The 12,970-nt window shown below is 42.3% G+C and overlaps 2 protein-coding genes across 6 annotated transcripts in view; both read right to left on the reverse strand.

Moving 5' to 3' along the window:
- The window catches only part of myo18aa (myosin XVIIIAa), a 151,972-nt gene extending 146,195 nt beyond the window's left edge, over nucleotides 1-5,777 (reverse strand). For 3 of the 5 annotated variants that reach the window (XM_037547600.1, XM_037547601.1, XM_037547599.1), the window contains exon 1: nucleotides 1,225-2,241. In XM_037547600.1, the coding sequence (XP_037403497.1) occupies nucleotides 1,225-2,241 (1,017 nt within the window). Of the gene's footprint in view, nucleotides 1-1,224; nucleotides 2,405-5,630 lie in introns of those variants that run through there. The other 2 variants (XM_037547605.1, XM_037547598.1) reach the window with 1 other exon arrangement.
- Nucleotides 5,778-9,596: 3,819 nt separating this feature from the next.
- LOC108411646 (gap junction delta-2 protein-like) lies at nucleotides 9,597-10,670 on the reverse strand. Its single transcript, XM_017683305.1, has one exon. It carries the CDS (start codon nucleotides 10,668-10,670, stop codon nucleotides 9,597-9,599), a length of 1,074 nt encoding a protein of 357 aa, XP_017538794.1.
- Between the last annotated feature and the right edge of the window lie 2,300 nt (nucleotides 10,671-12,970).

The raw sequence follows: 12,970 nt of genomic DNA on the forward strand, positions 1-12,970 counted from the left end.
TAACAGATTCTTAGGATTCCTACAAATGAATGGTATGTTAGAGGGTAAGAAATAGAAACGTCAACAGCTTCTAATCACGTATAACAATGTCACAACGGAACAAACCAACCAATCAAGTTTGCCTCCAAGTAAACATTACCATATGAATGTACACTATATGTCCAAAAGTATTCGCTCGATTAAGTATTCGCTAATTAAATCAGCCATTCTGCTGTGTAGAAAAGAAAATTACAAGTAGAGAACTTTTAAAACATAGATTCCACAATGAACTCTTTATTGTATCAGAGGGTGCTTGTGGAAAACATGAGGTCAACTGTCTGAAAACTGAAGCTGACTAGAGGTGGACCGTGCACCATGACAATGACCCCAAACATTGCAGTAAATCCACCAAGAAGTGGCTGAAAAGAAAGAAATGGAGAGTTCTGGAGTGGCCGAGTCAAAACCGGGATCTTAATTGAGACGCTGTGGGGTGATCTGAAAATGGGCTGTACACGTAAGAAGCCCCTCAAACATCACACAGCTGGAAGAATTCTGCATGGAGGAGTGGAAGAATGTTCTCCTGGTCAATGTCAGAGACTGGTAGACAGTTACAGGAAACGTTTAAGGGGGAAATATTAGCTATTAGGGCATAGGATGTCCTAATTTTTCCTTTGACATCAAAGTCAAATGTTCCCTTTTTTTGCAAAGGTGATGCATTTATATTACCTTTATAGCTACCAATTAACAGAAGATCAAACATTGATATGTCCATATTCCCTAATAGAATGTAAATATTTAATGGGGTACTCTTATTTTTTCACAACGGCATTTTGATCAGAAAAAGTGCAAAACAACAAAAAAGAAAAACTCTGGACTCATTCCACTTAATGTGAATCAAAGGGACTCAGGGACCCTCAACACACCCTTGTGCCTCACTGTACCATAAGCGACTGCTTATACCATTTACTGCAAGAAACAGACTTAAATGCATACATGTGACTAGTTCTCCTTTCACCTTAGCTGTCAAAGATTTCACGGACAGTTCCAGATATTTCAGGCAAAGCTCCAGTCCTGGAGATCCACCATCCTGCAGAGTTGAGCTACATCCACATTCCATCCAACACACCTGATCATAGTCGATCAAGGCCTTTAGGATCATCTGAATATTAGAACCAATGTTGGAACTCTTCAAGATGGTAGATCTCCAAGAGTTTATTGTAACACATAAGGGGCACACAGTCTTACCTCATAAGCCTCCCTGCGCAGCCCTGTGGTGTTCCTGAGCCAGCAGCGGCTTAGCTCGCTCAATTCCACGATGGGCTGCACCTTCAGGCGCACAGTATCTCCAGACTGCCGGATCATCTCCACAATCTCGTCCCTGTTCTTACTCTCCACGTTCAGCCCATTGATCTCCACCAGACGGTCTCCTGGCACCAGGCCCAGGGCAAGGTCCTTGTTTCCAGCGCCCGGTTCAGCGAAGTGGACCACCCGACGGTAGACTGAGCCATCAGGCCGATGATCCAGCATGGTTGTCCGGCGCAGGGAGAAGCCGAAGTCGCCCGTGTTGCGCCGCTGGAGCTCCAGCTCCCTGGGCTCAGGGACCTGGGGAGGCATCACAGCAGGCAAACGCAAGTCTGCCGGGAAAATCTTTTCCACCAGCATGGGTATCTGGACCTTCTTGAGATGGGCACGGCGGTGGGAGATGTATTTGACCTGGGGGTTGAAAACTTTGGCCTCCACTTGAGGAGAAGGGGTGGCAGAGTTGGGTGCAGATGGATTCGAGCCTTCTGAGGGACTCTCCTCTTTGCTCCTCTGAGAGAAAGAGAAGCGTTTCATGATCTGGCCCACTTGTGAATTCTGCTTTGCCAAAGATCCGAATTTGGCAGCCTTCTCCTTGACGGAGGACCTTTGGGCATCCTTCTCTGCCTTAACATCATCACTGGAGCTGGAAGCACTAATGGGCCCTGGGTCCAGGACCACACTGCCTCTGTTATTGAACCTCTCAGCATCCATGTCCGTCAGGGTGAGCTCCGTGTTGCTAACCACTTTGATGGGGATGGGGCTGGAGATCTCCAGCTTACCTTTGGAGTCTCGCTTGGAACCACCACGGTGAAGGTTGAAGAAACCCCGCCTCACACCCATCTCCTCCAGGCTCTTCAGCTCAGCCTGGGACATCCTCTCCTTCTTGTCCTTCTTCTCTTTTTTGTCCTTCTTTGACCCATCTTTTTCCTTTTCCTTGTCTTTTTTGATCAGGTTGAACATGGTTGGCTGCGGACGTCAAGCTCCACTGACCCAAAAGGTGTTTTTCTTGTAGAAGTATGAAGGAGCTCTTCCATAAAGGTAAAGAGCATCAGAGCTGGTTTTCTGTCATGTTTACTCCAACGTCCTCCTTTGCAACAGTGCAAAGCAGTTCTGGAACGTCTTCCTGAGGACAAAAAGAAGTGAGGCAGTGAATCAAGCCTAAACGCAAAAGAGTTCAGTCATAAAATTAAGTTAACAAAAGAATTAGAGCAGAAAATCAAAGCTCAGAAACCCCTTTAATACCTAAAACAATGAGACAGTTCACAAATACAAATGGTTATACTTTGTCAAACCTCTAGTACAAACGTCTGAAAGTACAATACACAGAACTTTACAAAAACCAAACATTTTCAAAAAAGTTCAAACAAATTTGAAAATGTAAAATTTAAAAATGTAAAAAGTTCTTCAAGGGTTCTTCAGTAAAGGAAAAAGCTGAAAAAAGCTTCAGCATCATTAAAAGGCTCTACAGATTGATTAAGAATGTGATGAAGATGGTTCTGTAGCACGCAAAAGCGTTCTTTCATTGTTATAAGCTTGACATCATAACAATAGAAGGGTGCTATATAGAACCCTTTTCAAAACATTTCCATGTAGAACCATCTACACCACATTCTGAAGACCCCTTTCATGATGCAAAGAATTGTTTAATCATACAGTGCTAGATATTTTTTAAAAAGATGGTTCTTTGTGGGTTCTTTAGTTCAGAAAAGGGTTCTAGACAGAACCATGAACACTGAATGAAGCCTTTGCATGATTAAATGGTTCTATGCATTATTAAGGGTTTTTCAGAATGTGTGGTAGATGATTCTATATAGAACCTTTTTGAAAAGGGTTCTACGTAGCACCCAAAAGGGTTCTTCCGGCGGTCTGATGTCAAGCTTGTAACAATAGCATGCTTTTTGGTGTTATCTAGAACCCTTTTCAAAAAGGTTCTACATAGGACCATCTACAGCACATTCTCTTTCATAATGCAAAGAACCCTCTTAATCATTCAAAAGATTTATTAAATGTTCATGGTTCTTTCTAGAACCCTTTTCTTTACTAAAGAACCCTTGAACCCATCTTTTTTAAGAGTGCAGGTTTGATATCATAATAACAGAAGAACCCTTTTTGGTCCTATATAGAACCCTTTATCTAAAGGTTCTAAAACAGAAACATTTGAAACACATTCTCCATCAATCTGAAGAACAATTTAATGATGCAAAGAACCCTTTTAACCATGCAAAGGGTTATTTGAGTGTTCTTAGATCTATATAGAACCAGTTTCTTTACTAAAGAACCCTTGATGAATCATCTTAAGAGCGCAGGCTTGATATCCTAACAATAGAAGAACCCTTTTTGGTGCTATCTAGAAATCTTTTCCTAAAAGGTTCTATATAGAAACATTTAAAACACATTCTCCATCAACCTGAAGAACAACTGAATTATGCTAAGAGCCTTAAATCATGCAATGGGTTCTTGAAATGTTCCTGGTTCTATATAGAACCATTTTCTTCATTAAAGAACCCTTGATGAACCATCCTTTTTAAGTGTGCAGGACTTCTCCTTCACACTGCAGTTGAAGCCAAAGTTAGGACTGTTCAATAGGAATGATTCTTAACCCTCATCCTACCTGACAGACCTTTAACTTAAGTAGGTCTGACGTAGTACGTAAACACTGTTAAAGGGCCCTTATTATGGAAAACTGGATTTTCCGTAAACTCTTGAAATAAAAGAGTTTGGCGTGATACACAGAATCTTTCAAAATCACCATTCACTTCCAGTGTGTACAGTCCATATGTGAACACTACGCTGCAAAAACAGCTCGTTTTCAATTCACCACTTCTGTGAGGTCACAAAAACAAATACATTTACACATATCCACTCATTCAGCGCACAGCAGTTAAGCCCCGCCCATTAACACAGAGGATATAAGGAGTGTTTTAGCCTGGACTGCTTTTTGAATGAGGCGCCGTACAGGGCAGCCAATCAGAACGGCGCCCTGTTAGGGATAAAGGAACAGAAAGGCTGGAAAATGGTCAGTGTAAAATGAATACTGTATGTTTTGGGTACATAAAACCACACGGATGTTGTTAGTGGACCTCACGGGGGGATGAAAGATAGAGGCCCTGTCCATATATGGAAACTAAACTGAAGAAACAGTCGGGTTTTGAATGAACTAATTTACATACATCAGCCTACAGCAGCTTAGCCCCGCCCATCCACACTTAAGTTATATAGAGGGTTTCAACCAAGACTGCGTTTTCAATGCGGCACGACACAGTGACAGCCAGTCAGAGCAGAGGTCATTTGCATATATCAGCACAGCATCAAAAACAGCCTGTTTAATTCCAAGGGATGGAAAGAGGATGTAAAATGAACTTAAGATGTTTTTGGGACATGATCTCACTCAAATGTTCATGAAAGGATAATGACATGCAACAAATGGAAAGATGCAGACCCATTAAAGGGCAACTCCACCAATTTTTCAAAAAATTCTACATAATTAAATGGTTGAGACGTAAATAAAGTCATTCAGGGTGTTATAAGGCAAAATAATCCCCAAAGAAAATGGATTTATGTTTATTACATTACGTATAGAAACTCAGAAGACTTGAATCTCTGAACGACTGTGTTTACATCTCAAGGTCTGAATTGCTCCGAATTATTTCAAATTTGAAAACTGGGTGGAATTCCCCTTTAACTGAGAACTCCTCCGCCATACGCCTTCTATGGGCCACCGCGTGACGTGGCGCCTTCCTATTGGCTGCAGGGCACCTTTAAGGACAGGTAGAGAGCGATGAAGGAGAAATAAAGCCTACTTTCAAGTCTGCGCGTTTTATATGACCACATCCTCTCTCACAGAAACGAGCGAGGTATGGAGTTGAGTGACTGACCGAGCAGAAAACGGGCTGGCGAACTTGTTTATTCACCTCAGTGAAAACTCTATAAATGTCTAGACTCACTTCCTGAAAGCGTTGCCTGCTGTGTGAACTTTACGCGTAAATAATGCACTACATATGTTTTTATTCGGCTTTTTCAATAACAAACGTGTCACAGGAGCAGCAGAGCACGAAGCTGAAGCAGCTTCTCATTCGAATTTTCCCGTTCCACCTTAAATGGTGCAGCAGTTCCATTCTGGCGCTGCGCATTTAAGGTGGAACGGAAAAATTCGAATAGGAAACCAACTTCAGCCTCGTCTCACTGTGTCAGTCCGCCAAAACAGCAGTTATATGTCCAGCTCAGGTGGGTATTTTATGGGATATCTATATAGTTGAGGCTAAGAGTCCAAAGCTCGTTCAGAAATCTCCACTAAGCCTCTTTGCCCGGCTGTCACGTCAACAAGAAAGCAAAAGCGTTGAAAAACTCACCGTTTAAACACCGAGCTGGAGGAAATAGTGCGCTTTCCCTCCGTTTTCTGAACTGGCCAGAGAGGTAAATACAGCTTCAGCACTTTTGTAGCAGGCTCTTATGGCTTGACGGACCTGTGCCGGTTTGGTGAGCGTTGTTGTTTTCCCCACCCGTATTCAGACAATCCCCGCCCACCTGTGCTGCAGGTCAACCTCGGCAGTTCTGTAATTTGCATATTTGAATATCATTTGCATAATTAGAAAATACTTCCCACCGATTGGCGGAGTTTTCGACTGGCTGGCCAATCGAAGCCTGTGTGGCGCAGGATGTCAGAAAACGGGTGGTTAAAAAAAACACGCATTAATACGTATTGACTGCAGCGCCCTCTGCTGGAAGGGTCATTCACCAAAAGTTCAGGGAAGTTTTCTGTCCGTCTGATGAAGTTAAATCTGTGTGGAATAGCCTCACAAAGGAGTCCGAGTGAAATTGCGCGACTGTTATAAGGCGCAGGAAAGATGTGATGTGAACAGGGATGGAAGGTGGCTTTCCTGTGACGGTGCTGTCATTTGTATGTCGATAGCGCCCTCTACTGGACCAGGCTGGACACAACACAAAACTGGGCACAAACTCACTCATATACAGTGAAAAAATTCTTTATTCCAAAAGAGCAGGGCCAATTACAGTTTTTGTCCTCCGTAATTTAAATATTTCTATTCTTTGTGCCAAAAAAGGTCTTCTTACATCAGTTATTCAAAAAAAACCCACCATAATAAACAATAAATAAATTTAAAAATTATAAATATAAATATTTTCATTTTTAAACATCCAAGCCTGCAAACATTCCCACACGTCCCCTCTGTACTCCCTTTCTTCTTTTTTCTTTCTTTTTTTTCCATTTTTCTTTCCTCCTTTCTCTTTCTTCTGTCCTTGGTTCTTCTCTTTTATTCTTTGTCTTTTTTTCCATTCTTTCTCTTTCTTCCTTGTTTTCCTTCCCTCCTTTTTCTCTCATTCCTTCATGCATTTCTCTTTTCTTGCTTGCTTAATTCCTTTTCTTTCTCTTCTTTCCTTCCCCTTTTCCTTTCCCTTTCTTTTCTTTTTTCCCTTCCTTCATTTGTTCTTTAGTCTGTGCTTCTTCTCTTTCTGCTTCACGTCCTATCTTTTTTTCCTCTGTACTCCTTTCTGCCTTTCTTTCATGTCTTTTTCTTCTGTGCTTCTTTTTTCTCTTTTATTCTTTCCCTTTTTCTTTTCTTTCCTTTCTTACTTCCTTTCAGTCTTTCTCTCTTTCTGCCTTTTCTTTCCTCTTTTTCTTGTCCTTCTTTCTTCTTCTTCCACTCTTCCTTCCTTCTTTTACTTTATTCCTGTTTTATTGCATTTAATGGGGGGCAGTCGAGGACTGGAGGTTAGGGAACTGGCCCTGTGACTGGAAGGTTGCTGGTTCGATCCCCAGTGCCGACAGTCCATGACTGAGGTGTCCTTGAGCAAGACACCTAGCCCCCAACTGCTCCCCAGGTGCCATGGATAGGGCTGCCCACCGCTCCGGGCAAGTGTGCTCACTGCCGCCAAGTGTGTGTGTATTCACATACAGTGTGTATGTGGTGTTGTGGTGGAATTTCCCCGGTTGTGGGATTAAAAAAGTATCACTTAAACGGACAGTGACTCCCATGAAAAGCTCAGCAGATCTGTTAAGTCCTCATGAGGCTTTATGACCATCACAGTGCTAAACTCCTCCACCTGTGTCTCTGCAAACACAGCCCAGGAGGAGAAACGCAAAAGAGTGTGGTGTTAAGTCATGCAGCAAGAAATACATTGAACGTATTTGGGTCTCACTGCAGACTGGCCTTTTCTTGATTCTGTATTCATAGTGGTTTTTTTGCAAATCTCAAGCAGAAACAGGCTGGACGATGGATTTTTGAGTTTCAGACACAACAGCTCATTGGCTGCACCTCTAGTGAATGTTCAGTTACCATAACCAATCATTTTCAACTTAGACAGCAACAGAAAGCTTGTTCACTCGGAGCACACGACTAAATCAAATAAATAGAACTGAACATTTCTCAGTGTTCACATTGTTAGTGTCCATCCTTTGCCTTTATTCCAGCTTCCATTCTTGCTTTCGGTTTGTCAGAGAAATCTGCAGGGATGGGATTTTCCCACCTCCAAAGTTCAGTCTTAGAAGTTGGTTGCAGCTCCTGCTTCTCATAATCCAAGTAATCCCAAACACATTCAGTGACGTTGAGGATCTGGACTCTGGAGTGGTCAGTCCATTGTTCTGAGAACACCAGCAGCTTCTTTGCTTGATGTGTCGCTCCTTTTCTCAGTAAGGGCTTCTTGACAGCTACACATCCTTTCAGACCCAGAGCACTGAGTCCTCTTCTCACAGTGGAAGGATGGACTGTGGGTGTTTTCAGATCTGAGTCAAGAGCAGAGCTTGATTTTCTCCTCTCTCAAAGATGAAGGCTTTAAGTGCTCTTTATCTGACAGTGATGGTGGTTTACCAGGTCTTCCAGGTGGTTTTTAGGAATCCCACTTTATTTTCATTTCTTGTCGTAAGCACAGTATCTACTCTCTTGATATCTCCTGAAAGAGGAGTCATTTGGACACGACAGCTGTTTGGACATGTGGGAAGGATATGTGGTAATCATAATGCGGTTACCATTGTAGCGCCATGAGTGGTGATCCTTAAAGAAATCCTTTGGGAAAGTGAATTTAACCATTTTTTTCACTGTGTTGCTCCAGTTTTTCTCCAAGCCCTCGCTAAAAAGAAATGTAAATATGCTGTTAGTATACTTCTTCTAAACTTAAAAAATAAGCGAGTATGCTTTCAGTATACTTTTATCTACTTATCAGAGACACACTAAACATTATACTTAAGTATGCTTGTACTTAAAAGTATACCGAAAAGTTTAAGTATAAGAAGGCCCTGGGTTCGATTCCCCAGCCGGGCGACCAGGATCCTTTCTGTGTAGACTTTCCATGTTCTCTCCATGTCTGTGTGGGTTTCCTCCCACAGTCCAAAGACATGCTGTCAGGCCAATGTGTGTATATACAATTTTACTTGTGTTATACTTCTAAACTAATTCTAAACTAAACAGTGGCCCATATTAGTGCCAAGAAGTACTGAAATAGTACACTTTCAAGTATACTACTAGTACATTGATATTAGTATACTTACTACATAAAGTATACTTGGGCAATATGCTTGACCTTTACTGAACTTTCCTTAATAAAATGAACTTTAAGCATACTTTTTTGTAAGGGAAAGTTGGGTTAAACCTTATAAGAAACACTGGTGAAACATTCTCAGCTTGTATGGTTTGAACTGAACAGTTGTGCTTGCCATCATAAGCAAGTGCCAACTGGCTTCCATCATAAGTGACTCTGAAGTCAGTGAGTTGTCATTTCTTCAGGGTTATGCATAGAAATAATGGCCTGTGGCGAGTGACAGTAAAGGGGAATTCCAACGATTTTTCAAAACCTTAGGCTAATTCAGTGGTTGATTTATGAATAAAGTCATTCAGAGTGCTTTGATGTGAAATTGTTAATTTGCAGAGAATTTTACAGACTCAGATTTGTTTACAGTGGTGGTGCCATTTTATTAAATAATGGTCAATAATGGTAAAATAATGGTCAATATGAAAAAAAATATTTTCTTTGGGGACTATTTTGCCTTAGAACACCCCTCATATATCCCTCCACCATGAATGGATTCAAATACACTGATGTATTTAGACCAAATCTACCATAAAACAATCGCAGACACCAGGCAATGCATTCAAAACCATTGAGTGTGATAAGTCCTCACATTCTAAACTCCTCAGATGTCTGGTTCATATCACCACCACCACTGTGAACAGTTCTCTGTAAGTTTCTCTAAAACAAAGCATTTCACCCCAAACCACTCTGAATGATTTTATTGATGTTAAGATTTTAAAATGTTAAGCATTCAATCAGTAGAGGCCTTAGAAAGAGCAATGGAATCAGACAATTCACAGCCAGGACTTTTTGCATCTGCCCAGTTTGGCACGTTCCTTGTCGTCTGGCCCTCTCGTGTACTCCACGGTGGAATCTGTCTCAAAGGAGATGGAGGTTCCATGTGCAGCTACGGGGCAGCTTTCCAGGGTCACCGGAAGGGGAGGGTGAACCAGCAGGTGCCCTCGCAGGGAGTGAGTGAGCTGGAGCAGGAGTGGCTTGGGATTGGTATAAAGAGCCTGCAGGCGCTGCACGGGGTTCGGGTCCTTGTCCGGCTCACAGCACGTGGAGCAGGCGAGGCAGATGATCCGGAAGACGTAGACCCAGCCGAGATAATGCAGCTCCACCACGTTGAGCAGGAAGCAACCCAGGCTGATGCTGAACATGAAGTTGAGGAAGATGGTCTTCTCGGTGGCACGAGAAACGAAGCAGTCCGTTCGGTTGGGGCAGGGGTATGTGTCGCACTGGAACAGGTAAGGCACCTCAAATCCAAACAGGCAGCACTGACCCACGAGAAACACGAGCTCCATGATGGAGCGCAGCACCACGTGGACAATGTACGTGAGCAGCACATGACTGGACAGCTCGGTGGGATCTTTGGCTACTTCGCCAAAATCCTCTGCTAGTAAAGTCTGGTCCAGACCCTCCTCCTCCTGAGGGCCCCAGACCTCGTCAGATTGATCTGGCAAGGTAGGAGTTTTGACGTCCAGCGCTTCCTCATGGCCAGTCTCTAATGTAGCCATCTCGTGCACCTTGTCCTTAGATTCCATCTTGTGCTCCTCATCTTTGGCGATCTTGTGCAGCACGTAGATGACGTAGAAGATAGACGGCGTGGAGACCAGCACAATCTGGAAGACCCAGAAGCGCAGGTGGGACACAGGGGCGAAGGTGTCATAGCAGACATTGCTGCAGCCAGGCTGCAGGGTGTTGCAAGTGAACTTGGACTGCTCGTCACTGTACATGGCGTCGCCCACCAGCGCCACCAGCAGGATGCGGAAAATCAGCAGCATGGTCAGCCAAATCTTGCCGATCACAGTGGAATGGTTCTGCACTTCCGTCAGAAAGCGGCCGAGAATGGACCAGTCTCCCATTCCTCAAGCTGCTCAGAGACATAGTAGAGGCAGAGAGTAAAAATCAACATCAAAACCAGAGCCGGTTTATGAGGAGCCTGGCCTCTTCCTATGTCCCCTGTTGTATCAAAAACATGACAGGAAAATCCAGAGGGCAGCCACAAGCAAGCCCTCAATGAATGGGAGTGAATGGAGCTCAACGGCTAAAAACAAAAAGTTCAAATAGTTTCTAATCAGTCACCCAGAACTTTCCTTTCATTTTAGACAGTAAAACGATGCATTTCACCAAAAAAAAAACGAAAAAAGACCTGTATGTTTCCTTTTTTCTACAGCAAACAGGTTTTGGGCAGCAGGATGCTAACATTACTGCTACTGAGTGCCGATTGGTTGGTGAACAGAGCAGCTCATTTTAAAACTTGATTTTAAAAGCTCTTAAAAATATAATAGCAGTGTTAAAATGTTTTAAGCTATTCAATGTTCAGAAAATAGATGTATCCTTTTAAATTAAAAATGTTTCAGCATTTATAAACTGATTTTGCTCAAATACTCCACCCTAATCCATTCGTTTTGGACTCGCTCATGAGCACCCTCTAGCATTTGAGAGACCCAAAAGAAAATACAGAGTGGGAAGACTCCTCCCTACAATTTTATTGATTAAAACTGCTTGATTTAATACACTAGAAGGGGTACTAACTCATTCCACATACAGAACCTTGTACTTAGGTATCGTCAAAGGAGAATTCCAATAAACTTTCCAAAGTTCTGCATAATAAAATGATTAAGATGCAGACAAAGTCATGCCGAGTGGTTCTAGACAAAAGTCAGACTTCTGAGTTTAGTGTGTTTATTAAAGCTCCCGCAGTAAGTTAATACATGAAATAATTATATGATATGAGACTGATTCATGATAGCTTTGAGAAAAGCTTTGGCTTAAAATACATTTTAATAAATACTGGTGGAGGGATACATGCATGGCATTGTGTGGAAAAGGGTTGTATATGTGTTGTAGACATCGCAACCACTGGTTTCTATTGCCAGCACTGCAAAGAAATAAGAGTTGGTACGTTTCTTTACAATCAAACCACTCTGAATGACTGTTTACATCTCAATGATTCAATTATTAAGATTTTTTTTATTTATATATTTACCTTTTAATGGTGGGCATGCTTGGGTCCCCACTGCTTTTTTTTTTTTTTTTTTAAAAGGGCTTCGTTTTGTCTCTATCACCTCCCTGATAGCAAGAGTATAGTGGGCCACTGTTGGCATGGTAGTGACAAAGCTGGCAGCCCACTGACATTTGCTGAGCGACTCACCGGTAGCTTAGAAGACTATCAGACAAAATTCCACTTATCATCGCTCCTTTTCCACTCACAGTCTAATTGACTTAGTAAATAATATCGATCTAGCACAGTGTCAGCAATGGCATTTTCAATAGAATCATTTTACGTCAAGCCTACTCAGTAGTTTGTAATATTTGTCCTAGTTGTTTTTTTCTGGAATAAAAGTCTGTGTGCATTTATAATCTGTTTGAGGGGATTGAAACTAGTTAGACTTGTATGCAGGACAATAATCTTGGTGGTCAGAGGCTGGATGAGCAGTGGCATACAGTCTGCGGAGTGCTGGCCTTATCAAGCCAGTGGACTGATATCCACTGCTATCTGGGTTGGGACAATATGGGGCACTTCAAAAAAAACTTTTTTGTAAAGTAACATTGAAAAACTGCATAAAAGTGATATCATGCAGAGTGTCCAGCCGATCATTCCTCACTGGCCAGACGAGTAGCCCATCATAAGATGCAGTTTAAGTAGAGTTTGTAGATCAACATAAGACCAATTCAGCAGTCATTTGAATGGCTGAATAGGTGAAAGAAGCTGTCTGTTCTCATGTTATTGATAATGGGGCACCATTAACAGATGTATAAGCAGCTTTGCTGATCAACTTCATTCCAATTAATTGTGGCCTACTAACTTAGTAACTTAGCCTGACTTACCACTTTCAGTCAGTCAGAGTAAAGTTAGCTAAGGCTAGCCAGCTGTCCTAGCAATGTGGTATAGATGTTTGAGGCAAAGTTGGTTGAAATCAGTCAGTTTAACACTTGCTAATGCTAGTCAGCTATCCTAATATATGAGGTAGGTTTAGGTGTTTCAAGCAAAGTCAGATTAACCAGTCAGATTAAGGTTAGCTAATGCTAGCCACCTGCCCTAGCATTGTTCCATAGAGAGGTAGAAGTAGATGTTGGAGATACCTTTAGGTTTTTGGAGCAAAGCGGTGCAACAGCCAGCAAATCTCAAAGGTTAGGTGGTTATTCATGTTCACATGTT

This window comes from Pygocentrus nattereri, chromosome 18 (assembly GCF_015220715.1).
Source record: "Pygocentrus nattereri isolate fPygNat1 chromosome 18, fPygNat1.pri, whole genome shotgun sequence".
NCBI lineage: Eukaryota > Metazoa > Chordata > Actinopteri > Characiformes > Serrasalmidae > Pygocentrus > Pygocentrus nattereri.